Source organism: Falco biarmicus, unplaced genomic scaffold (assembly GCF_023638135.1).
Source record: "Falco biarmicus isolate bFalBia1 unplaced genomic scaffold, bFalBia1.pri scaffold_27, whole genome shotgun sequence".
In the NCBI taxonomy this organism is placed as follows: Eukaryota; Metazoa; Chordata; class Aves; order Falconiformes; family Falconidae; genus Falco; species Falco biarmicus.
The window spans coordinates 121,052-147,405 of record NW_026611833.1 but is presented as its reverse complement, the minus strand read 5'-3'; the positions used below and the strand labels follow the sequence as shown (position 1 = coordinate 147,405).

Genomic DNA, 26,354 nt, shown 5'->3' with positions numbered 1-26,354 from the left:
CCAGTTTTAAAACGTAGAAAGTCTCTCCAGTGCCACGCTTGTGTGTGCTCGAAAGCATTGCCCCGTCAGTCAGGGCTGAGCACTCCGGTACTCACCTCGGGTCTTGGAGCAGGAGGAGAAGGCACACTTTGCATTGTCTGTCTCCAGAGAGTAGAGTGGTGTGGTAGATGTTACCAGAGCGTGTGTAGCTGCTGATCAAATGCTACAGAGCGGGCCTGGCAGAACCTGCTGTATTCCAGGTGTTGTGCCTATACGTGCTCTTCTGTCGGTGCATTTTACCATAAGCCTGCATTTGGCACAGTGTAAGTAGTCCTAGCTGAGGCTGGAACCAGCAGTTCCCCTCTGCTAGGACGGGTGCCCTCACTGGTCTCTACCTCCTTTCCCGTTTTTGTGTGCGTGTCTCCACGAGAGCGAATCCTGAATCCGTTTTACCTAACGGACTAGCTTAAAACAGAGAAATGAAGATAGTTTAATCTGGCCAGGAACCTACTGAGACTGAGCCTTGCGTGTGCCTAGTAGAGAAGAGATTGGGATGTTGGCCCCTGAGATAGAGACAAGTTGTGTGTTTGGGGTGAGATTTTGGGCTGTGAGCCTCTCCTCTTTTTAAATGGCAATGCTTAGGTGTCTACCTTCTGGGAAGGTGCAGGGTAAAAACTGCTAGTCAAGGAAGATCTTTTCTGGTAGCGCTACAAAAGGAGCATTGTTTCTTGCTGATCTTAGCGTGAAGATGTGTCGGGTGGTGTTTCTATGGTACTTCTTGTACAGTGGATAGTGGTAGTCAGTGGAAAATTCTGGAGCTGTAGACTGGAGAGCAGGTGACCTAGAACACTATGCCACAGGGCTGCAGCGTGGGGGAGCCTCTTCCTGAGCGTGACACAAACCCGTGTTCACTGCTGCTTGTAGCTGTGTCAGCTGTTGTGCATAGCCATCTCCTGCTGGAGAGGAGGCAAGAGGTGGCGATCCAAAGGAAATACCGTGGTATGTTGTGTGCTGGGTGTGAAGAAGCCCTCGAATTCAACACTCGCTCCTTAGTTTGTCCTCAGCAACAGAACCGCTGTGCACCTTTTGGGCGCAGGGGTGATGGGGAAAAGCAGAGTGAAATAGAAGGGCTCAGTGTCTCCCCTCTTCCTGCATTTGTAGGTGCCCTGACTGCAGTGGGAGCAGAGGAAGAGGAAGATGCTGAATCTCCCTGGGATTCTGAGGTATTCCCTGTGAAGGACACCGGGGTTCCCAGTGGGGCGGGGGTGGGGAGCGAGATCCAGAAGCACTCGGAGCTTGGGCCCTGCCGCGGCTGAGGCTTATTTCCCCTTCTCCTGGTTCTGCTGTATGTTTGTAACTGGGGGCCCTTGAAATACTTGTGCTGTGTGCTAGCTGCTCAGCGAGGCTTGGGGTGAAGGTAGGTCGAGCTAATGATTTGGGTCTCGTGGCAACTGGCCCTTGCAGTTGGGTTTCTAGTACAGTATTGCGGCAGTGAAGTTCCTTGCTGCTTAAAATAGTCTGAGCTTCTCAGCGGGGCTGGCGGGATTGTTGCTTTTTCACCACACAACTCTGTTCCGCTGACGTGTTCAGTGGTTGCCCTTAGGGTCTGCAGCCTAGACGATGAGCTGCTTTCGGAAAGAGCCTTTCTACCTTTTTGGCCCTTTTTGAGAGTAATGTTCAACAGAGATACCGCACGTGCTGGCTGTGTTTGCCCTTTTAGTTCTTCCTGTCTGTGGTAATGGGTTAGAAGAAAGCGAGCAGAGTCTGTAGCTTACGCCCTCTGACTTTTCTTGTGAGGAAGAAGGAACTCTTCCCCACCCGCTTCTTAAAAATACAAGGCTCAAATGCTGCTGGGTTGTTTTGGGTTTTGTTTTTTTTTGTAGAGCCTTGGTTTCTGTAAGCTTTGTCTTGCTTGTCTTTGTTCAGCCCTTGCAACCGGGAGTAGCAATGTGTTCGCTCCCCACTGCAGGACGTGTGCCTGGGGAACATCAGCACAAATTTGAGTATCGGGTACGAGTTCAGTCGAAAGTTGGGCCCCCCCCAGACCTGCGGTTACGGGTTCGCAACCCACAGCTCGAGTTACCGTGTTAATTCTCTCTTGCGGCTGTGCAGTTTGCCAGCGTGACAGACTAGTTTAGATGAGTTGTGAGGTTTTTGCCCAAGATCTGAAAACACACAAGTCTGCTGTGATTTTCCAATATACTGTGCCTTGACGTGCCCTTTCCAAGGGGCTGATCAAAGGCTTTTGTGATTCCATGCTGTGCAAGTTGGCTTAGCAGGAACATTTTGCGTAGAAATGAGTTGAGAATTTGTACCGATGCTCACGCCCGTGTGTTATGCTCTACAGACGGATTCTGAAAGTCCGGAAGAAGGATCACCTGGTGTGTTGCTTCCAGCTGCAGACAGACACGGAGCACGCTCGCGGATTGTTTCAGGGGAGCGCCACACTGGTAACTTCGTGGTGGACTAAATGTTTGTCTGTAAACACGTATAGGCTGAAGTGAGCTTTTATCGATGTCTGCCTTAGGAATGCGCTTACGGTGTGGGTGCGCGCTATAGCAGTGAAGTGCTTAGTATTTGTTAATTAACACCAGCTCTCACGGCGCTTGCTGGCAAGTTGTAAGGGAAGTTACCTTGTTTGCGTTGCGTGTGTCCTTTGGATGTGTTTGTATCTCCTTGGGTTCGGGTTCTTGTGGCATAGTGCTGAAAGTGTATGTGGTTTAGGGCTGACCTGTCTGAACACCTGAACGTTCTCGGATGATAACGTAGCAGGAGAAAGCTATGATCTGGCCAAGCACTTTCCCCCCGTCTTAATTTTTGATACCTTGCTGTTATGCTTTGCCTAGGAGCTAAAATGTGACTGAAAGTTCAGGGTTTGTTGTGAAGGGCTTCTGCCTGTAGTTTGTGCCGCTGTCTCTTGAGCATCTGGAGTGTAGAATGGCAGGGAAGTTTTGCTGTTGGCGTAGAACTCTCATCTGAAGGATTTCTCCTTTACTAAACGGTCAGTCCTGCTTGTAGTGTAAGTATGATAGAATAGCTGAAGAAGCGTATCCAGTTTTAGTTTAGTAAGCTGGAAGCAAAACTTTAAAAGCTCCTGGGAGCTTGTAAATCCCCTTGCTGAGTAGTTGTCATGCTTTGTATGATTCTACTAAGAGAAGTTTAAAGTCAGCGTAAAAAGGAGGTAAAAGGTGATGACGCTAATCTTTCTAAGGTTTTTCTGTACTGCTAGACCACCAAGTTTACTGAAATCAAATGCTGTTTGCTTTTTAACCGCTTTTGTAAACATGAAAATTTTGCTGTGGAGCCCTTCTTAGTAACATTTCGTGCACTTCTTTCATGAGAGGACTCAAACTGTAAGATGACTAAAGCAGAGGACTTGAGAAATATAGGTGGGCCAGTAGATTGTGTGGGTTTGTAAATGATTTCCATGTTGGCCAAAAAATTTTTAAAAAATTACATATTTGGAACTGTGCTACAAATGCAGATTACAACCAATTGTAAGGTGTTGGTTTTTTTCCTTTCCACACAAGCTAGACCCGAACAACCTGATAAGAACTAGTTTGCTTCTACCTCATTGAATGATGTGTATGACGTGTCTGTGTCCGCACCCACGTTTCCTCTGTCCCATCAATGGAAAGGAAAATACTCCTCGACATTAAACACTTGTAGGATAATCGCAGTCGTAGTGCTGCTGGCCTGTTTTATGGTAATTCGTTACAGCAGACCAGCTTTGGCTTTTGAAATAATCTTTGTAGAAGGCAGGATTCAGCTCCTCAAAATAAGTATTTTGATCTTGTTGTTGTGTTAACAAGCATGTCCTTCCTGCTTCCTATGGATTGTCCTAGTTCTGTGAGTATTATTTCTTAAATCCAAGGCGCACGATGGGAAGCGTGCGTTGTCCATTTCTTGTATACCGATACAAATGCTGGATGTTGAAGTGGATTGAATGTTAAGTATCGCAGTCTCGATGGAATAAAGCTTGCGAGTAATACTTAGTTGTAGAAACTGCTGATGTTGAATGGAGTGAAAGGTACCTTCAATTAAATGAAGTAACACTTCCCAAAACGTTTTTTTACCTCCAGGCATTTTGGAGAACCCCGACAATTCCCAGGTAAGTATTTGTTTGTGTCAGACTGCCTACTTGTCCTGCTCGTTAAATATTATGTAGTTACTTTAAGTTTGATTTTTTTTTTTTTTTTTTTTTTTTTTTTTTTTTTTTTGTCGTCATTGGGTTGTCTTTCATAGCTGAAGACCCCTGCACCTGTTTTGGAAATGAATGAAACCTCTCCTAAAAAAATGCAGCAGAAATCAGGTAATGTTCACGGCATGTAGTTCTGGGTTTAGCTTCGTAATCTTTCTAGACGGGAGTATTTAATAAAGCATCTGATTGATTTGTTTTGCGGATCTGTTGGAGGAATTTGGTTTAGGACACGCAGAAGATGTTGAAGGTGTTCATAACAATCTCTTTGTAGTGTTCTTTTATGAACAGACCCATTGTACTTGCAATTTTCTTTCTAATACGAAATTAATGGCTCTAGCAAGGCATCCCGGGAGCAGGTGGTGTGCTGAAATATACCTCGGTGTATGCGTTTGCTCCCTCCTCTAGCCTGCTGTTCAGCACTGTCCATACCCTTCCATGATGTACGCTTCCTACACCGTACTTGCTGTCATCTCCCCTTTTCAGGCAGTCCTGAAAGTCTGCTTTTCTTTCAGGGGCTCAAACCCCCCCCCCCGTTCCTGATTGTCTTGGTCCTTTGAGCATGTGCTGTGGCTGATTCCAGGCTAGGGGGCTGTAGGCTAGGCTGTCCAGGAGCTGCAGGTGAGCCACAAAGGGGAATTCTTGGGCTCATGCCGTAGCTGTAGTTTGCAGGAATTATTACTTGCCTGGCTTTATCTCTACCTGTCTGGCAGTCGTTTTGAAACATGTACAAACACGTTCCTCTGAGGCTTCCCTCTCTTGTTTCATGGAAAATGACCAGCAGGCTCAGAGGCAGGGGAGGGAGGTGAGGAAGAGAGGCAAGATGGGAGGAAATGAGTGTCAGCGTGTTGTCAGGAATTCTTTTTTCTTTGGAAACAAGGCTAAAGTTGAGGCGGCTAGCTGGTCGGCTATGTATTGGGGAGAGGGTATGTAACCTTAATGGGGGTTTTTTGTTTCTTTGTTCTGAGGTTTATTGATTTGTATAGTTGATAATTTGTGTTGTATTTTGTATTAATCACGCTTGTTAATCGGATGAGAAACAATTTGCCATTCAGGTTTTAGAGTTTCTGCAATTGGCTATTGACAATATAAACCAGAGAGAGGTGAACAGATATGCAGAAAAGTAAGCGGACTTGGAACTCTTTGTATTCTCTACTTAGAAGTTACAAGTTCTTTGGCATCTGTGCTTTAGGCGAAGAAAAAAACCAGTATTGTTGTTCTTTTGACAATAATAGAGATGAAACTTCTCTCTAGGAGATGTATCTTCCTCCTTCTCCTCTCGCTCTTCTCCCTCCCCTGTATTTGCAATGGGTAAGCAACAGGTCCTCTCTTGCCCTTTATTTTGCAGTGACGGTGTTCTGGTAAGACACACAAATACTTGTTAGAGGTTGTTCAGTTAAAACTTGAGTTTTGGTTATGCGTGTATTCCACAGTAATGTGAAGCGTAGCCCCACAACAGACCAGTATGTTACGATATTCCCGACACAGAAAGGTTGCCTTTTCGTGGCTCATTTCATGGCGGCTGTTCTTCCTGCGTGGCTTTATTCAGCTGCGTCATGCTGGTTTTTAGCCATATGTTACCTTGAAGGTCAGGTGCCAAGAAGTAGGTGTAGATGTAAAAATTTCTTTCTTTCAAACATTTTGTGTTTGGATTTGGGTTTAAGGAATTTAGGTTGCTTCGGCAAAGCATCATGATTCCTGCAGCACAAATATTTCTGACTCTAAAAGGGTTGAAATGCCATCCTTGACAACTTGATTTCATAAATCTGGAGAACAGGTACAGTATCTTTCACAAGTAAATGTTCAGTGAGGGCTGGAATTTCCCATTCTATTTACTTTGTTACTGTCGCATAGTAATACATTCTTAAAATCTCTTTTTGAGGCAAAGTAGTGGTGTTCTCGTGTTTTCTGTATAGAAGAGTAGCTGCTGTCCACTGCAATCTGCAAAAAGTCATTATGTAAGAGAGTTTATGAGGAGGGAAGCCTCAGAATAGAGTGGAGAGGTGAGGACTAATTGGAAAGAACTCAGATGACCAGAAGTCATTTTTCAATGCTAGCTAGAAGAGCAGACAGAGTAAAAGGTGGGGGATTCGCATCTTTTTGTGTGCGCTGCACTGCAGGCATCCGTTACTAAAAATGCATGGTAGCAATAGATGACAGGCAACAATACTGGAATCTGGTTTACCCTGTGAATTTTTTATATACGTTTTTTTGAATGGTGGTCTCTTCAGAAGCCTTGGAGTAGGGTTCTGCCAGTGTTTTGACTAAGAATTTCTCCCTGTGCTAAAAGCGAAGAACTCTTGACAGCGAGGAGTCATCCTCTTTCACAATGTTGACAGAAGCCAATAGAAGCCAGTGTTGGCAGAAAATAGACTCGTGAATTACTGCTCCAAGGAAAGAAGAAATTTTACTTGCAACAGCTAATGGGAGAAGTCCTTATCTTTTTAGTTGATGTTTTTGAGTTAATTTTTCCAGTGGTTGGAGAAAATAATTACGGACTGGAGTTACTGACACGATGAGAACTGGAATTTTGCAGGTAGAAGAACACTGTAGCCTTTCACCTTTCCTGCTTCTTCCTTGTTCTGTACCCATCATACAGAAATGTCAAGATTGATTAAACCCTATGGAAAAGGGTTCTTAGGGGCTCCAACGTTGTTAAAATCTTACCTAAAAAGGGAGACTTCAGGCTCAGATAGCTGCTGCTGAAAACTTTCCCGTTGACCGTGATGGGCAAGGCTGCAGAGGAGTTAAGGGTTGCTTTTCATTCTAGCAGCATGGCGCCTAATTTTGAAGTGACTGCACTCTGAAACAGAATCCGAAAGACGAAGACACCTACGTACTCTGAACAGAGAATGTGACTTGCATCCTTAGAAGGCCCGTACAAAAGAAAACCCTGGGTGCTCGCAGGTCTGCTTTTATCCAGCTTTCAGGCAGATACGGTTGACCAGAAAAGCTGGTCATTCAGCCTGTGCTGTGCACAGGGGAGGTGTCACAGCTCTCCTGCATCCACAAAATATCTAAGTCTATCTTCTAAGCAAAATTGTGGTGCCCGTGTTACATGATGGGAGTGATGGCGCATATCAAGTTGTATGGTAGGAAGCTGCCTGCATTTTTCTGTTTGTGACCTGAGTGAACACTGGTGAAGTGACAGAAGAAGTCTGGTAAGCGTACCTTCATGGAAGCAGAGTAGGAGCAGCCCCATCTGTCTGACCGACTGACCACCCGCTGCTGTACTTGGGTGGAGAGGCTTCTAGGAGTAGCACATAGACAATGAAAGTTTGTGAAAGGAGTCACCTACAGGAGAAAATGCCAAAAGCGAGGTTGGCCCTGTGATTCATCAATAGTAGACCCTTTTGTATTTTTATGATCTTCTGGATTTTCTTCCTGTCTTGCTCGCTTTTCTTGTGCGAAGAATGTTGCGTCCCTCTCTAGCAGCAAAGCTTTGTGCATAGCCATCTCCTGCTGGAGAGGAGGCAAGAGAGGTGGCGATCCAAAGGAAATAGCGTGGTATGTTTTGTGTGCTGGGTGTGAAGAAACCCTCGAATTCAACACTCGCTCCTTAGTTTGTCCTCGGCAACAGAACTGCTGTGCACCTTTTGGGCGCAGGGGTGATGGGGAAAAGCAGAGTGAAATAGAAGGGCTCAGTGTCTCCCCTCTTCCTGCATTTGTAGGTGCCCTGACTGCAGTGGGAGCAGAGGAAGAGGAAGATGCTGAATCTCCCTGGGATTCTGAGGTATTCCCTGTGAAGGACACCGGGGTTCCCAGTGGGGCGGGGGTGGGGAGCGAGATCCAGAAGCACTCGGAGCTTGGGCCCTGCCGCGGCTGAGGCTTATTTCCCCTTCTCCTGGTTCTGCTGTATGTTTGTAACTGGGGGCCCTTGAAATACTTGTGCTGTGTGCTAGCTGCTCAGCGAGGCTTGGGGTGAAGGTAGGTCGAGCTAATGATTTGGGTCTCGTGGCAACTGGCCCTTGCAGTTGGGTTTCTAGTACAGTATTGCGGCAGTGAAGTTTCTTGCTGCTTAAAATAGTCTGAGCTTCTCAGCGGGGCTGGCGGGATTGTTGCTTTTTCACCACACAACTCTGTTCCGCTGACGTGTTCAGTGGTTGCCCTTAGGGTCTGCAGCCTAGACGATGAGCTGCTTTGGGAAAGAGCCTTTCTACCGTTTTGGCCCTTTTTGAGAGTAATGTTCAACAGAGATACCGCACGTGCTGGCTGTGTTTGCCCTTTTAGTTCTTCCTGTCTGTGGTAATGGGTTAGAAGAAAGCGAGCAGAGTCTGTAGCTTACGCCCTCTGACTTTTCTTGTGAGGAAGAAGGAACTCTTCCCCACCCGCTTCTTAAAAATACAAGGCTCAAATGCTGCTGGGTTGTTTTGGGTTTTGTTTTTTTTTGTAGAGCCTTGGTTTCTGTAAGCTTTGTCTTGCTTGTCTTTGTTCAGCCCTTGCAACCGGGAGTAGCAATGTGTTCGCTCCCCACTGCAGGACGTGTGCCTGGGGAACATCAGCACAAATTTGAGTATCGGGTACGAGTTCAGTCGAAAGTTGGGCCCCCCCCAGACCTGCGGTTACGGGTTCGCAACCCACAGCTCGAGTTACCGTGTTAATTCTCTCTTGCGGCTGTGCAGTTTGCCAGCGTGACAGACTAGTTTAGATGAGTTGTGAGGTTTTTGCCCAAGATCTGAAAACACACAAGTCTGCTGTGATTTTCCAATATACTGTGCCTTGACGTGCCCTTTCCAAGGGGCTGATCAAAGGCTTTTGTGATTCCATGCTGTGCAAGTTGGCTTAGCAGGAACATTTTGCGTAGAAATGAGTTGAGAATTTGTACCGATGCTCACGCCCGTGTGTTATGCTCTACAGACGGATTCTGAAAGTCCGGAAGAAGGATCACCTGGTGTGTTGCTTCCAGCTGCAGACAGACACGGAGCACGCTCGCGGATTGTTTCAGGGGAGCGCCACACTGGTAACTTCGTGGTGGACTAAATGTTTGTCTGTAAACACGTATAGGCTGAAGTGAGCTTTTATCGATGTCTGCCTTAGGAATGCGCTTACGGTGTGGGTGCGCGCTATAGCAGTGAAGTGCTTAGTATTTGTTAATTAACACCAGCTCTCACGGCGCTTGCTGGCAAGTTGTAAGGGAAGTTACCTTGTTTGCGTTGCGTGTGTCCTTTGGATGTGTTTGTATCTCCTTGGGTTCGGGTTCTTGTGGCATAGTGCTGAAAGTGTATGTGGTTTAGGGCTGACCTGTCTGAACACCTGAACGTTCTCGGATGATAACGTAGCAGGAGAAAGCTATGATCTGGCCAAGCACTTTCCCCCCGTCTTAATTTTTGATACCTTGCTGTTATGCTTTGCCTAGGAGCTAAAATGTGACTGAAAGTTCAGGGTTTGTTGTGAAGGGCTTCTGCCTGTAGTTTGTGCCGCTGTCTCTTGAGCATCTGGAGTGTAGAATGGCAGGGAAGTTTTGCTGTTGGCGTAGAACTCTCATCTGAAGGATTTCTCCTTTACTAAACGGTCAGTCCTGCTTGTAGTGTAAGTATGATAGAATAGCTGAAGAAGCGTATCCAGTTTTAGTTTAGTAAGCTGGAAGCAAAACTTTAAAAGCTCCTGGGAGCTTGTAAATCCCCTTGCTGAGTAGTTGTCATGCTTTGTATGATTCTACTAAGAGAAGTTTAAAGTCAGCGTAAAAAGGAGGTAAAAGGTGATGACGCTAATCTTTCTAAGGTTTTTCTGTACTGCTAGACCACCAAGTTTACTGAAATCAAATGCTGTTTGCTTTTTAACCGCTTTTGTAAACATGAAAATTTTGCTGTGGAGCCCTTCTTAGTAACATTTCGTGCACTTCTTTCATGAGAGGACTCAAACTGTAAGATGACTAAAGCAGAGGACTTGAGAAATATAGGTGGGCCAGTAGATTGTGTGGGTTTGTAAATGATTTCCATGTTGGCCAAAAAATTTTTAAAAAATTACATATTTGGAACTGTGCTATAAATGCAGATTACAACCAATTGTAAGGTGTTGGTTTTTTTCCTTTCCACACAAGCTAGACCCGAACAACCTGATAAGAACTAGTTTGCTTCTACCTCATTGAATGATGTGTATGACGTGTCTGTGTCCGCACCCACGTTTCCTCTGTCCCATCAATGGAAAGGAAAATACTCCTCGACATTAAACACTTGTAGGATAATCGCAGTCGTAGTGCTGCTGGCCTGTTTTATGGTAATTCGTTACAGCAGACCAGCTTTGGCTTTTGAAATAATCTTTGTAGAAGGCAGGATTCAGCTCCTCAAAATAAGTATTTTGATCTTGTTGTTGTGTTAACAAGCATGTCCTTCCTGCTTCCTATGGATTGTCCTAGTTCTGTGAGTATTATTTCTTAAATCCAAGGCGCACGATGGGAAGCGTGCGTTGTCCATTTCTTGTATACCGATACAAATGCTGGATGTTGAAGTGGATTGAATGTTAAGTATCGCAGTCTCGATGGAATAAAGCTTGCGAGTAATACTTAGTTGTAGAAACTGCTGATGTTGAATGGAGTGAAAGGTACCTTCAATTAAATGAAGTAACACTTCCCAAAACGTTTTTTTACCTCCAGGCATTTTGGAGAACCCCGACAATTCCCAGGTAAGTATTTGTTTGTGTCAGACTGCCTACTTGTCCTGCTCGTTAAATATTATGTAGTTACTTTAAGTTTGATTTTTTTTTTTTTTTTTTTTTTTTTTTTTGTCGTCATTGGGTTGTCTTTCATAGCTGAAGACCCCTGCATCTGTTTTGGAAATGAATGAAACCTCTCCTAAAAAAATGCAGCAGAAATCAGGTAATGTTCACGGCATGTAGTTCTGGGTTTAGCTTCGTAATCTTTCTAGACGGGAGTATTTAATAAAGCATCTGATTGATTTGTTTTGCGGATCTGTTGGAGGAATTTGGTTTAGGACACGCAGAAGATGTTGAAGGTGTTCATAACAATCTCTTTGTAGTGTTCTTTTATGAACAGACCCATTGTACTTGCAATTTTCTTTCTAATACGAAATTAATGGCTCTAGCAAGGCATCCCGGGAGCAGGTGGTGTGCTGAAATATACCTCGGTGTATGCGTTTGCTCCCTCCTCTAGCCTGCTGTTCAGCACTGTCCATACCCTTCCATGAGGTACGCTTCCTACACCGTACTTGCTGTCATCTCCCCTTTTCAGGCAGTCCTGAAAGTCTGCTTTTCTTTCAGGGGCTCAAACCCCCCCCCCCCGTTCCTGATTGTCTTGGTCCTTTGAGCATGTGCTGTGGCTGATTCCAGGCTAGGGGGCTGTAGGCTAGGCTGTCCAGGAGCTGCAGGTGAGCCACAAAGGGGAATTCTTGGGCTCATGCCGTAGCTGTAGTTTGCAGGAATTATTACTTGCCTGGCTTTATCTCTACCTGTCTGGCAGTCGTTTTGAAACATGTACAAACACGTTCCTCTGAGGCTTCCCTCTCTTGTTTCATGGAAAATGACCAGCAGGCTCAGAGGCAGGGGAGGGAGGTGAGGAAGAGAGGCAAGATGGGAGGAAATGAGTGTCAGCGTGTTGTCAGGAATTCTTTTTTCTTTGGAAACAAGGCTAAAGTTGAGGCGGCTAGCTGGTCGGCTATGTATTGGGGAGAGGGTATGTAACCTTAATGGGGGTTTTTTGTTTCTTTGTTCTGAGGTTTATTGATTTGTATAGTTGATAATTTGTGTTGTATTTTGTATTAATCACGCTTGTTAATCGGATGAGAAACAATTTGCCATTCAGGTTTTAGAGTTTCTGCAATTGGCTATTGACAATATAAACCAGAGAGAGGTGAACAGATATGCAGAAAAGTAAGCGGACTTGGAACTCTTTGTATTCTCTACTTAGAAGTTACAAGTTCTTTGGCATCTGTGCTTTAGGCGAAGAAAAAAACCAGTATTGTTGTTCTTTTGACAATAATAGAGATGAAACTTCTCTCTAGGAGATGTATCTTCCTCCTTCTCCTCTCGCTCTTCTCCCTCCCCTGTATTTGCAATGGGTAAGCAACAGGTCCTCTCTTGCCCTTTATTTTGCAGTGACGGTGTTCTGGTAAGACACACAAATACTTGTTAGAGGTTGTTCAGTTAAAACTTGAGTTTTGGTTATGCGTGTATTCCACAGTAATGTGAAGCGTAGCCCCACAACGGACCAGTATGTTACGATATTCCCGACACAGAAAGGTTGCCTTTTCGTGGCTCATTTCATGTCGGCTGTTCTTCCTGCGTGGCTTTATTCAGCTGCGTCATGCTGGTTTTTAGCCATATGTTACCTTGAAGGTCAGGTGCCAAGAAGTAGGTGTAGATGTAAAAATTTCTTTCTTTCAAACATTTTGTGTTTGGATTTGGGTTTAAGGAATTTAGGTTGCTTCGGCAAAGCATCATGATTCCTGCAGCACAAATATTTCTGACTCTAAAAGGGTTGAAATGCCATCCTTGACAACTTGATTTCATAAATCTGGAGAACAGGTACAGTATCTTTCACAAGTAAATGTTCAGTGAGGGCTGGAATTTCCCATTCTATTTACTTTGTTACTGTCGCATAGTAATACATTCTTAAAATCTCTTTTTGAGGCAAAGTAGTGGTGTTCTCGTGTTTTCTGTATAGAAGAGTAGCTGCTGTCCACTGCAATCTGCAAAAAGTCATTATGTAAGAGAGTTTATGAGGAGGGAAGCCTCAGAATAGAGTGGAGAGGTGAGGACTAATTGGAAAGAACTCAGATGACCAGAAGTCATTTTTCAATGCTAGCTAGAAGAGCAGACAGAGTAAAAGGTGGGGGATTCGTATCTTTTTGTGTGCGCTGCACTGCAGGCATCCGTTACTAAAAATGCATGGTAGCAATAGATGACAGGCAACAATACTGGAATCTGGTTTACCCTGTGAATTTTTTATATACGTTTTTTTGAATGGTGGTCTCTTCAGAAGCCTTGGAGTAGGGTTCTGCCAGTGTTTTGACTAAGAATTTCTCCCTGTGCTAAAAGCGAAGAACTCTTGACAGCGAGGAGTCATCCTCTTTCACAATGTTGACAGAAGCCAATAGAAGCCAGTGTTGGCAGAAAATAGACTCGTGAATTACTGCTCCAAGGAAAGAAGAAATTTTACTTGCAACAGCTAATGGGAGAAGTCCTTATCTTTTTAGTTGATGTTTTTGAGTTATTTTTCCAGTGGTTGGAGAAAATAATTACGGACTGGAGTTACTGACACGATGAGAACTGGAATTTTGCAGGTAGAAGAACACTGTAGCCTTTCACCTTTCCTGCTTCTTCCTTGTTCTGTACCCATCATACAGAAATGTCAAGATTGATTAAACCCTATGGAAAAGGGTTCTTAGGGGCTCCAACGTTGTTAAAATCTTACCTAAAAAGGGAGACTTCAGGCTCAGATAGCTGCTGCTGAAAACTTTCCCGTTGACCGTGATGGGCAAGGCTGCAGAGGAGTTAAGGGTTGCTTTTCATTCTAGCAGCATGGCGCCTAATTTTGAAGTGACTGCACTCTGAAACAGAATCCGAAAGACGAAGACACCTACGTACTCTGAACAGAGAATGTGACTTGCATCCTTAGAAGGCCCGTACAAAAGAAAACCCTGGGTGCTCGCAGGTCTGCTTTTATCCAGCTTTCAGGCAGATACGGTTGACCAGAAAAGCTGGTCATTCAGCCTGTGCTGTGCACAGGGGAGGTGTCACAGCTCTCCTGCATCCACAAAATATCTAAGTCTATCTTCTAAGCAAAATTGTGGTGCCCATGTTACATGATGGGAGTGATGGCGCATATCAAGTTGTATGGTAGGAAGCTGCCTGCATTTTTCTGTTTGTGACCTGAGTGAACACTGGTGAAGTGACAGAAGAAGTCTGGTAAGCGTACCTTCATGGAAGCAGAGTAGGAGCAGCCCCATCTGTCTGACCGACTGACCACCCGCTGCTGTACTTGGGTGGAGAGGCTTCTAGGAGTAGCACATAGACAATGAAAGTTTGTGAAAGGAGTCACCTACAGGAGAAAATGCCAAAAGCGAGGTTGGCCCTGTGATTCATCAATAGTAGACCCTTTTGTATTTTTATGATCTTCTGGATTTTCTTCCTGTCTTGCTCGCTTTTCTTGTGCGAAGAATGTTGCGTCCCTCTATAGCAGCAAAGCTTTGTGCATAGCCATCTCCTGCTGGAGAGGAGGCAAGAGGTGGCGATCCAAAGGAAATACCGTGGTATGTTGTGTGCTGGGTGTGAAGAAACCCTCGAATTCAACACTCGCTCCTTAGTTTGTCCTCGGCAACAGAACCGCTGTGCACCTTTTGGGCGCAGGGGTGATGGGGAAAAGCAGAGTGAAATAGAAGGGCTCAGTGTCTCCCCTCTTCCTGCATTTGTAGGTGCCCTGACTGCAGTGGGAGCAGAGGAAGAGGAAGATGCTGAATCTCCCTGGGATTCTGAGGTATTCCCTGTGAAGGACACCGGGGTTCCCAGTGGGGCGGGGGTGGGGAGCGAGATCCAGAAGCACTCGGAGCTTGGGCCCTGCTGCGGCTGAGGCTTATTTCCCCTTCTCCTGGTTCTGCTGTATGTTTGTAACTGGGGGCCCTTGAAATACTTGTGCTGTGTGCTAGCTGCTCAGCGAGGCTTGGGGTGAAGGTAGGTCGAGCTAATGATTTGGGTCTCGTGGCAACTGGCCCTTGCAGTTGGGTTTCTAGTACAGTATTGCGGCAGTGAAGTTTCTTGCTGCTTAAAATAGTCTGAGCTTCTCAGCGGGGCTGGCGGGATTGTTGCTTTTTCACCACACAACTCTGTTCCGCTGACGTGTTCAGTGGTTGCCCTTAGGGTCTGCAGCCTAGACGATGAGCTGCTTTGGGAAAGAGCCTTTCTACCGTTTTGGCCCTTTTTGAGAGTAATGTTCAACAGAGATACCGCACGTGCTGGCTGTGTTTGCCCTTTTAGTTCTTCCTGTCTGTGGTAATGGGTTAGAAGAAAGCGAGCAGAGTCTGTAGCTTACGCCCTCTGACTTTTCTTGTGAGGAAGAAGGAACTCTTCCCCACCCGCTTCTTAAAAATACAAGGCTCAAATGCTGCTGGGTTGTTTTGGGGTTTTTTTTTTTTTGTAGAGCCTTGGTTTCTGTAAGCTTTGTCTTGCTTGTCTTTGTTCAGCCCTTGCAACCGGGAGTAGCAATGTGTTCGCTCCCCACTGCAGGACGTGTGCCTGGGGAACATCAGCACAAATTTGAGTATCGGGTACGAGTTCAGTCGAAAGTTGGGCCCCCCCCAGACCTGCGGTTACGGGTTCGCAACCCACAGCTCGAGTTACCGTGTTAATTCTCTCTTGCGGCTGTGCAGTTTGCCAGCGTGACAGACTAGTTTAGATGAGTTGTGAGGTTTTTGCCCAAGATCTGAAAACACACAAGTCTGCTGTGATTTTCCAATATACTGTGCCTTGACGTGCCCTTTCCAAGGGGCTGATCAAAGGCTTTTGTGATTCCATGCTGTGCAAGTTGGCTTAGCAGGAACATTTTGCGTAGAAATGAGTTGAGAATTTGTACCGATGCTCACGCCCGTGTGTTATGCTCTACAGACGGATTCTGAAAGTCCGGAAGAAGGATCACCTGGTGTGTTGCTTCCAGCTGCAGACAGACACGGAGCACGCTCGCGGATTGTTTCAGGGGAGCGCCACACTGGTAACTTCGTGGTGGACTAAATGTTTGTCTGTAAACACGTATAGGCTGAAGTGAGCTTTTATCGATGTCTGCCTTAGGAATGCGCTTACGGTGTGGGTGCGCGCTATAGCAGTGAAGTGCTTAGTATTTGTTAATTAACACCAGCTCTCACGGCGCTTGCTGGCAAGTTGTAAGGGAAGTTACCTTGTTTGCGTTGCGTGTGTCCTTTGGATGTGTTTGTATCTCCTTGGGTTCGGGTTCTTGTGGCATAGTGCTGAAAGTGTATGTGGTTTAGGGCTGACCTGTCTGAACACCTGAACGTTCTCGGATGATAACGTAGCAGGAGAAAGCTATGATCTGGCCAAGCACTTTCCCCCCGTCTTAATTTTTGATACCTTGCTGTTATGCTTTGCCTAGGAGCTAAAATGTGACTGAAAGTTCAGGGTTTGTTGTGAAGGGCTTCTGCCTGTAGTTTGTGCCGCTGTCTCTTGAGCATCTGGAGTGTAGAATGGCAGGGAAGTTTTGCTGTTGGCGTAGAACTCTCATCTGAAGGATTTCTCCTTTACTAAACGGTCAGTCCTGCTTGTAGTGTAAGTATGATAGAATAGCTGAAGAAGCGTATCCAGTTTTAGTTTAGTAAGCTGGAAGCAAAACTTTAAAAGCTCCTGGGAGCTTGTAAATCCCCTTGCTGAGTAGTTGTCATGCTTTGTATGATTCTACTAAGAGAAGTTTAAAGTCAGCGTAAAAAGGAGGTAAAAGGTGATGACGCTAATCTTTCTAAGGTTTTTCTGTACTGCTAGACCACCAAGTTTACTGAAATCAAATGCTGTTTGCTTTTTAACCGCTTTTGTAAACATGAAAATTTTGCTGTGGAGCCCTTCTTAGTAACATTTCGTGCACTTCTTTCATGAGAGGACTCAAACTGTAAGATGACTAAAGCAGAGGACTTGAGAAATATAGGTGGGCCAGTAGATTGTGTGGGTTTGTAAATGATTTCCATGTTGGTCCTGCATGTAGTTTTTTTTCTTATTTTGTGTTAAGATTGTTGTCACAAGTAGGGTGATTCAAGATGCACTTTAGGTGTAAGTAAGTAATATGAAGTCATGCTGTTTATAAAAATGTGTGGTTTTTCACTGCAGGTGAGAACTCGGGATCTACCTTTCATATGTCATCATCAGGTGAAAAAGAAGACATGAAGGATGGCATTGAATATTATGGTGTGCAGGTATGTAAACCCAAATATTTTGGATTGCAGTCTGATTCAGTAGGCTGTATTATACACTAAGGTAAAGAAAACTTACCAGTCAGTGAATAATGCTTATGGGACGTCCTGTAGGTGAAGGCTGCGTTACAGTCTGAAGGAAAGCTGGATACAGTCTTCTTATGGTGGGGTAAAATCCTTGTCACTATGTCGGATGCTTGCTGTTACACTGATTTTTTTTTTCAGTTGGTTTGCTTAAATTTTGAGGGGTGTTTTTCCTCTTGTGCACTGCTGAGAAACAGTGCGGGCAAATGCGGGTTTTATTGCCTGTGCAAAATGCACGCTCAAGTGAAGAGGGAGATTTGTCTGTAATAGGCTGATCTGTTTGATGAAACATGCCGGTCTTCCTCTTTGTAAGACAAGGATCAAAGAGAACACCTTGAGATGTGGTGACCTTTCTGAGGCTTCCCCAGCCTCTGCAAAATACGCTCTTGTTTGGCCACGTGAAGTGTTTGAAAAGGGTTTCTCAGAGGGTATCCTAGAGGGGAATAAGGCAGGCGTCCTGCTTGTGTTGGGCGTGCGGGGCAGGGCTGCACAGCGGGGTCTGGCGTCCTCTGGAACACCCGAAGGGACAGCGTAGCAAATGATTTCCACCCCACAGCCGGGCATCACGGGAGAGGGACGTGCCTAATTCTAGCAGGCAAAGCGCAGGACTTAAGCCTGTTGCAAGGTGGTAGTAGTTGGCCAGTGAGCTTGGGAAGGGGGAGGGTGAGACAGGTGGTGGCTGGCTGAGGTGCTCCTTCCCTCTTGTGAGCGGAGGGGTCTTTGCCGCGGGGGAACAGGGCCTGGCTGACGAGAGGAGCGCGAGGAGCGTGAGGGTCTCAGCCCGCTGGGACACCAAGGCTGCAGGCCCTGTTCAGAAGGCACCACGAGCCGAGGAGGCGTGTGGGCAGGACTGTGACACGGGGCAGAAGCAGTCGGAGCTGTTGAGAAACAGAGCGTGGGGACAGGGGCTTGAGGGGGCTGGGTAGGGTTAAGGCGTGGTGCGATTTTCCTGCGAGCTTGGGTTCCTGATTCCTGGGGTGAGGGCAGGAGCAGGCAGGTTTCCCTAATAAATCCTTTCCTTTGCACCTTGGAGTGGAATTTATTATTTCTGAAGCTTGGGTGAAGAAATAATCCTCCCTTAGCCAGTTCTCTGTGTGGTGAACGGTAAAAAGCTTGTCATGTTCATTCCCGTTGGGTTAGCTTAGGTGGCCGGGGACTGTGCAATGCCAGACGGTAGAGCGCGATGGAGGGAGGAGGGTGGGTGAGGAAAATGTTGGCAGTTTAATGAAAAATGGTATTAAAGCAATAAACCGTGAAAAATAAACATGCTCTGTGACAAATGCCGGCGGTTACAGAAAGCAAGCAGGCTAAAAGGTAAAAGCAACCCTAATGCCTAGGCAAACCTAACCCAAGAAACTGCTGACTCTGAGTCCTTCTCTTGTTAAGAAGATGGTGTGCAGTGAACCTTTCATTTAGTGTCCCTTGATTTTTGTAGTGAAAATGGCTTTCAAAATGCCTTATTTCTATTATAGGATGAGTTTGCAACAGAAATTGCATAGATTAACTGTAATATTTTTTCTTGATAATCTTTCTGTCTGTACCTGTTTACTTAAGGATAAATATATTTTAGAAACTACCAACTTGATAGAAAAAAACAGCACATGAAAATCACACTGATAAGGCAGAAATTTTACATCAGAAATTTCACAGCAGAAAATGAGGAATTGCACAGTGCTGACAAGCAGTTAAGTCCAAAACCTTGGGAAGAAAGATATGCAAGAATGTAAGTTGAAAATGAGAAAAGGGAATTGAAAACAAATTGTAAAAATGTTACAGCAGAGCTAAAGCAGCTGCTTGGTGAAATTCATGAAACTGGGAAAACTCCTTCCCTTGTGGAAGAAATGTCAGAAGATGGCTTCAGTGCTGAGCTGAAGAGTTCTCATGTTGTTTTGTCTCATGCAACAGAATCAAGTAACAACTTAGAAAGTAAAGGTGAATTTGGAGATACTAAACTTATGCTAGGTGGGTGAGTACCCAAAATGGAAACTGTAATCCGAGTCTTGGTGTCCTTTCTGATCAAGATAACTGAAATGCAAACATGGAAGATACCTGGAGTACAGATGAAGAAGGTTGCACAACCAATATCAGTGATACAAAGATGCCTCTAGCAAAAGGAGAGAGAGAAAAAAAGCGCCTCCTATGGAAACGGAAGAGAATGAAAATGGAAGTAGTAGAAATGCAGTGGGAGGTCCTGAATACTCCCCGAGATACAGCTTTAAAACAAGTCTTTTGGATGACATTTCTAATATTATTCCTAAAATAAGACAGTTCCTACACGTGGTGAAAATGCACTTCTTGTAACAGAGAGGGAACTTGGAAAAGACTCTGGATTTAGTGATGATGTTCCCAGGGACTGCTTTATCGACAACAAAATAGGAGAAACAGAAATGGAAAGTCTTTTTGCAAGTGCTCAGCAATCATGTGTCATGCTGAAAAGGAATCTTGATGAAGAACTAAACCAAGATACGGGAAGATTTAAGGGTAAGGTAGGAATGCTGCAAATAGTATTCCTGGCTTTGGAGAAAGAGAAGGTACAGCTGCCAGAAGAGGTGGTTCACCTGCTACTCTTTAATCTCGCTCCGGATCAACGGTGCTGCTCACTTTAGCTATTCGTCACGAAGGGGAGATGCTTCCTACAAACTGGGGTTTGTTCTAATTAAATTGGTGACTGGTGAATAAAGAGGGCAGTGGAGAGTTGTCTTTTCCCCCATTTTTGGAAAACGGAATGCATTATTGTTCCAGGCACTTGGTTCCAGTGCAAGTAGTTATCTCTTCATTGCCATAAAAAGAAATCCATACAATTACATCAGTTCTGATTCTGAATCAAAGAATGAAAATAGCTTCTGGACAGGGTCTTGACTACTAATTCATGTGCTGTGCTATCTGCGTGGTGTGTCTTCATTGCCTTTCACTAAAATTCCTCTTTCCTGTGAAACCAGTTGTGTTTGTGGGTTTGGGATCTTTTTTTCTTTCCTCTCCTTGTTCGCAGATCCACTTGATTTTTTTCTGGTGGTGTTACAACGAACATTGTGCAGTCCTCCTAATGCTTTGTCCATCAGTAATGTTTTCACTTTTTTCTTGTTCCTGTTTTAAGAGACACTATTGTTTTCTTTCTAAGGGCTGTATTTTTGTTATGTCTTGCATGATGAGTGAATTCAAAGTACTTTCAATGGCATAATACACTTTGTAGTGTAATTTTGTGAAAATGCTTCTGTATGAATTAAAAAAAATCATTTTATATTATTTCAGGGGTAAACCCTGAATTAATCAATCTTGGATGTGGTGTTTCTGTCTTCTAGAAATACGTGAAGCTTAACTTTGTTTTTATAGGTTAAGAAGGAAAAAAGCAAACAAAGATGTTCAAAAGTGCAGGCGGTGGCAAAACAGGAGTGTGTGGATAAATTAATTAACATCACTAATTGGCAAATGAAACAAAAGATTAATGTAAGGAAGAATGACTGTTTGAAAATGGAGAGTGAAAACACGATAGAAGAAAAAGACAAAAGGAGTTTTTCATCTGGGGAGAGCTCAAAATTGATTAAAGTGCCAATGAAAGGGTAAGCTAAGGAAATAATCTCTAGCTCTTATTTGTAGTGCTATGTAAGTGTCTTAGGTTTTCTGATACTGTGGTAGTTGAAGTAGTTTCCTCAGTGGTGAAAGCCATAGTGAGTAGTCCACTGCTTCTCAAAAAATGAAGAAAAATTCTTTTTTGACAAAATGAAGCGCACGATGGAGGTTCAAATTTATTGCCTGCTCTAAAAAAAGAAAAGGGGAAACCAAAAGAAAACCCCCACCTAAATTCCTGTGATTTCCATGTCAACACTGAGGTAAAATGCATCTTCAAAACCAGAACTGAAGACTGGAAAAAGCAGTTATTTTTGTAGGAAAAGGCCACCTAGAAAAGAAAAGTAGGAACTTGGGGTTTGCTACTCCTCCCTTTTCTAGGTGATTTTAGTGATCTCCGTGCAGTTGGTGTTTTCCTTTTCATTAAGTTAATATGCCCTTTGTCAGGAGAGGGGAAAAGATGATATTACCAAACCAATCTCAAAAGTCTAAAGAAGGCACACGTATTTTTATGCAGACCTAAGCAGGAGCTTTTTCTGTCTGTCCTTCAAAGGAATCTCTGCTCTAGGTGCTTTCTGTACCGTGGCTATTGGATATAGTCCAGCTTAACCTGGATCTAGCTCAGATTCCACGTGTCCCCCTCACTCCTAGGGGAAGGGTTTTAAATACTTGGGCATATTCCACGATCTTTACAGTCAAGTCTGTGATTTTATCATAGATATTTTTTGTCTCGGTTGTTTCTGGACATCATCTTAAGTATGTCTGTTTCACAGAAATATTTTTTATAAACCTATTCACTTGGTGATTTTTTTTCTTTCTTTCTGTGTAATGCAGTAAAATTGCCCTGAATGCCAAAGGTGCAAAGAAAAGTAAAAGACAGCCTTCAAAGCAGAAGGCTCATCAGCAGATGAGCTCTTCCAGTGGCAATCATGGTCAAGTACCGGATGAGAGCACTTCCAGTGAAACATCTGAGGATGAAGGAAGGTATGCCTATAAGGAATGTTGAAAATAAAACTTACTTAATGATAAAAATTGGCCTGAGAGCTAGAGGCTAGTTTGGGTTTTTGTTGTGTGTTTAGGTTTTTTGTAAACCTGACGCCTATGAAGATTCTTGTTCTTTCATGTGACCACCTGATGTTCTTTCTTGTTCTTTCTTGTTCTTTCCTGTGACTACCTGATGCGCTTTGTGTTGACAAACACTTCACTTTTGTTTAGAGTGCTTTTGAACATGCTGGCCAAGTCAACAATGAGGTCACGTGCACAAATTCTGATTAATTACATGAGTGTGTGCACAGGCATAGAAGTATTTCATGTGTTTAAAAAGGGTGAGGTATCTCAGTTTTTTTCACTGCAGGTACCTCAGGATTTTTTGCCCTGCTCCCCGCTCCACCTTTTCTCTTGCAGCTGTTCCCTCCTGACTTCTTGCCCACCCTGAACTTACTTGTGTGGGTTGTGGCAAAGTGCGAAAGAGAAGTTGTTGACACTGTTCAGCCCTAGCTAAAAATCTGGTGTGTTAGCAACACTGTTTTGGTCAGAAATCTAACGCACAGCCCTGTGTGGGCTGCTGTGAAGAAAATAAACTGCATCCCAGCCAGACCCAGGACACCAGAGAATCCAAAATTACAGTTCTTTGACCTGTAGGAGAAGGATTCTCATTACTGAAGAGAGCTAAACCCCTGGTATTAAACAGGGAATGCACGTAACCGTAGAGCTCCATGTCTGTAGCTGTAAGATTTCTGTCACTTTGCGTGAAGTTTAGGGAACAGTTATTTCAACTGTTTGCTTAATATCTTGCAGAAAAATTAGCCTTCCAGTAGACATTAATAGTACACAATAATTGTTTCAGTCTTGAACTATATCTAGCAAAGTTACTATACCAGATTTTAGTTTAATTCAGTTCTGCAGTTAAGTTTTCAAAGCTACGGTAGGTATTATTCATAATGCAAAGTAAGCATTTCAGTACTGAAATATATTTCTGTTTTCTAGACCTGCAGCAACAACCAGGAGTGAAAGGAACGAGGTACTGTAAAACTAGTTTCTTGGTAAACAGTCTCTATCAGCTTTTAATCACTTCGATGGGAGCAGTGTTTATGTAGTGATCAACCAGATGTACAAATTGCTGCTGGTACACAGCTTTATTGTATTTGAGACAAATCTGTGGGCTGTGAAGGAGAGAATGAATCATTCCTGCATTTGTAATGGTCTGTAATACTAGACAGTGGAATTACAGAAAGTACTGTATTTTTTGTAGGTCAGCATACCAATGGAAGTAACTGATGGCCCTGGTTTAACTCACTCATCTGACCCAACTTCAGAGGATGTCCGGTTAGAAGCTTCAGCCTACAAGGAGACTATGCTGCTGTTGGAAGAGCTTAGCGTGGTTCATACGGGTATGTTTTCAAGTCTCTGTCTTCAGCTGTTACAAGTTCCCCTTAAAACATGATTTCTTTGTAGGCACTCCTAAGTATTTTAATTTCATATTTTGATATAGTATCTCTTTGTGACTAGAGATCCCCCTCAAAAGCTGTGAAACTGTCACCTAACCTGAGATGTTGCCTGCATTACCAGCCGATGTGCCTTACGTTATCATTGGTTCTCTGTCTAGTCAGAGCTGGAGAAGCAGTTTCTTGCAAAGTACAGTTCAGCTCCTTCTAATGCGGTCATCAAAAGTCAGCAAGAGCTTTTTCTTCTTTATATCCCCTTGATGTGGTTTAAGCCCAGCCACACCTAAACACCTAAGCACCACACAGCCACTCACTTGTTCCACCCCAGTGGGGTGGGGGAGAGCATCGGAAAGGGAAAAGTGAGAAAACTCATGGGTCGGCACGAAAACAGTTTAATAGCAAAAGCCACGCACGCAAGCAAAGCAAAGCAAGGAATTCATCCAGCACGTCCCATGGGCAGGCGGGTGTTCAGCCATCTCCAGGACAGCAGGGCTCCGTCACGCATAACAAATACTTGGGAAGACAAAGTGCCATCACTCTGGATGTCCCTCCCTTCCTTCGTCCTCCCCCAGCTTTATATGCTGAGCATGATGCCGCGTGGCATGGCACATCCCTTGGGTCAGCTGGGGTCAGCTGTCCCAGCCGTGTCCCGGCCCGGCTCCTTGCGTACCCCCAGCCTGCTCGCTGGTGGGGTGGGGTGAGGAGCAGAAAAGGCCTTGGCTCTGTGTGGGCGCTGCTGGGCCATAAGGAACACATCCCCGTGCTACCAACCCTGTTTGCGGCACAACTGTAAAACATGGCCCCGTACCAGCGACTGCGAAGAAAATTAACACTATCCCAGCCACAACCAGCACACCCCTCAACAGCTAATGACAAAGAGTACAGCAAAATAATGGCTTTGCTTAAAAATAATAAGTACATGTATATAACAAATTTCAACTGTCATAAGATGCTTGCATATGTGCACAAGGCATTATATAAACATAAGCATCACTTACTAGGGCTCTTAAACTATGCTAAAATTTCATTAGGCAAGTGTTAACCTTGGCCGAAGGCCAAACTCCCCCCCCAGTGCTGCCACTGCCCCTCCTTGACAAAACGGGGCGAAAAAGCTGGTGGGTCAGTGTGAAGGCAGGGCTGTCACTTCCCAGTGACTGTCACTGGCAAAACAGACTCCACCGATTAAAATACATTTGGATAGTGAGAAACAAAGACCCCAAACCTGAGAAGGACACGTCGGCACCCCCCCTGCTCAAGCTCTGCTGCGCTCCTTCCCTGCCACCTCCCCAGGCAGCGCGGGGAGGCTGCGGTCGGCAGTCGGGACGTAGCAGTTTCTCTGCTGCTCCTTCCTCGTCCCTTTTCCCTGCTCCAGTGTGAGTCCTCCCCCAGGCTGCAGTCCTTTGGGGAAAATCTCCTCCAGCCTGGGCCCTCCATGGGTCGCAGGTCCTTCGGGAAGGATCCGCCTGCTCTGGCACGGGGTCCTCCGCAGCACTGCGCTGTGGGTATCTGCTCCAGCATGGTTCTCTCCGGGGCTGCAGGGGAGTCTCTGCTCTGGCACCTGGAGCAGCACCTCTCCCTCCTCCTTCGCTGACCTGGGTGTTCGTTTGCGGGGCTGGTTTTCACATGCTTTTCCCCTTCTCTGCCCGTGTGGTGGTTTCGCCCTTTCCTACGTTTGTTTTTCCTGAGGAGCTGCCAGCACGGCTGAGAGGCTCAGCTGTGCCCTGCGGTGGGTCCATTGAAACCGTCCATGGCCAGCACGGGGCGACCCCTGGCTTCTTCTCACAGGGACCTTCCCACTAACCTGCCACCTGCACCTAATACAGCAAAGCACTGAACAGCTTATACATTGGGCAGTATTTGTGCAGCTTTGTGTCTTTTCTGTCTCAAAACAGGTTCTGCTACTTTGTTGAAAATGCAAAACATGCTTCTTGAATATGAACAGAGAATAGAACGTCAGAAAAATCGGAATAAAGCGCTCTCAAGAGAAGTGAGGAAATTGGAAGATGAAAGGGAGGAGTCACAGTTCAGAGCGGAGAAGACTCAAGATTTGAAATCCGTGTTGGCTCACCAAGAAGCGGAATGGAAAAGGGGTATCCAGAGCCTTAAGTATGTAAATTGTGGTCTGATAATGTATTATCTTGTCAGTGGTTTTGTTCCGAAAGACACTGATGGTGCAGGCAACAGGATGAGAAGTTTCCAGTCTTTTGGGTTTGGGTTTTTTGAATCCCGTGGGCCAGTTATGCTATGAAGTACATAATGTGAGAGGGGAAAAACGTCCGGATACCAGCTCCATGTACAGTCTTCTGGATGTTGTTCTAACTTTGTTTTCTAGCAAGAAAAGAGCAAGAGAGTGTGTACGGGGAAATCAGATTTATAAGAGAGATCTGAGAGATGGTTGGGTGTGGGTTTTTTTTTCGTTTTGTCCTCGCAGCTTCAGTTGGCCTATAATACTAGGATTTCTGGTAACTCCACCCAGTGCAAGTCAAACCAGAGCTTAGAGCGTTTGTTTGCTTACCTGTTTGTTTGTTGGAAAGGTCAAGTTTGGGATCGCCCCTTTCCCCACACTCCTGAGCTAGACCCGGAGGTGTGAGGTTTCTCATCGCTGTTGACATCACGTCCGACAGGGGTGGCCAGCAGGCACCGTAGGCAGTTGAGCAAGGACAACTGCAGAGCCCTGGCCTGGGAGGGGAGATCTCCTCGTGGTGATCCCCGGTGGGATGGCGTGGCTGGGGAGCTGGCCCAGCAGGGCCAGGCGGCCCAGGCAGAGAGCGAGCTCAGCAGGAGCCACCGTGAGCTGGCAGCTGGGGCGGCCCGCAGCGGCCTGGGCTGTCTGGGGGGCAGCAGTGCCAGGGCACTGGGGGCAGTGAGTGCCCACCCCTCCTCAGGGCTTGCTGAGCTGTGTCTCGAGCCCGGGGTCCGGTTTTTGGCCGCCCAGCCCAGGAGATCTTGCCCAGCCCGTGTGAGGTCGGCAGGGAGATGCCGGGCTGGCGCGGGGGCAGGAGCACCAGCCCTGTGAGGGGAGGCTGCGGGAGCTGGGCCTGGGGGAGTTGGGCCTCCCAGCGCGGGGGAGGGGAGTACGAGGAAGACGAGGCCGGTCCCAGCTTGGCCTGGGTTTGACTTCAGCAGGTGTTCAAAATCCTCAAGCATCTGTCAAGTATAAAGAAGTAGTATTTTCATTCTAAGTGAATTCTCCAAGCAGCGTTAATTTGTACTTTCGAAAGTTACACT

The 26,354-nt window shown here is 45.4% G+C and overlaps 1 protein-coding gene across 1 annotated transcript in view; it reads left to right on the top strand.

The window, feature by feature from the left end:
- The window catches only part of LOC130143364 (ankyrin repeat domain-containing protein 26-like), a 63,328-nt gene that overhangs the window by 15,953 nt on the left and 21,021 nt on the right, over positions 1 to 26,354 (top strand). The window contains 12 exon segments of the mRNA XM_056326057.1: positions 1,141 to 1,202; positions 2,327 to 2,429; positions 16,952 to 17,037; positions 18,858 to 19,107; positions 19,110 to 19,258; positions 19,261 to 19,381; positions 19,384 to 19,667; positions 20,449 to 20,675; positions 21,517 to 21,666; positions 22,669 to 22,702; positions 22,934 to 23,072; positions 25,019 to 25,232. Coding sequence (XP_056182032.1) covers positions 1,141 to 1,202; positions 2,327 to 2,429; positions 16,952 to 17,037; positions 18,858 to 19,107; positions 19,110 to 19,258; positions 19,261 to 19,381; positions 19,384 to 19,667; positions 20,449 to 20,675; positions 21,517 to 21,666; positions 22,669 to 22,702; positions 22,934 to 23,072; positions 25,019 to 25,232 — 1,819 coding nt within the window.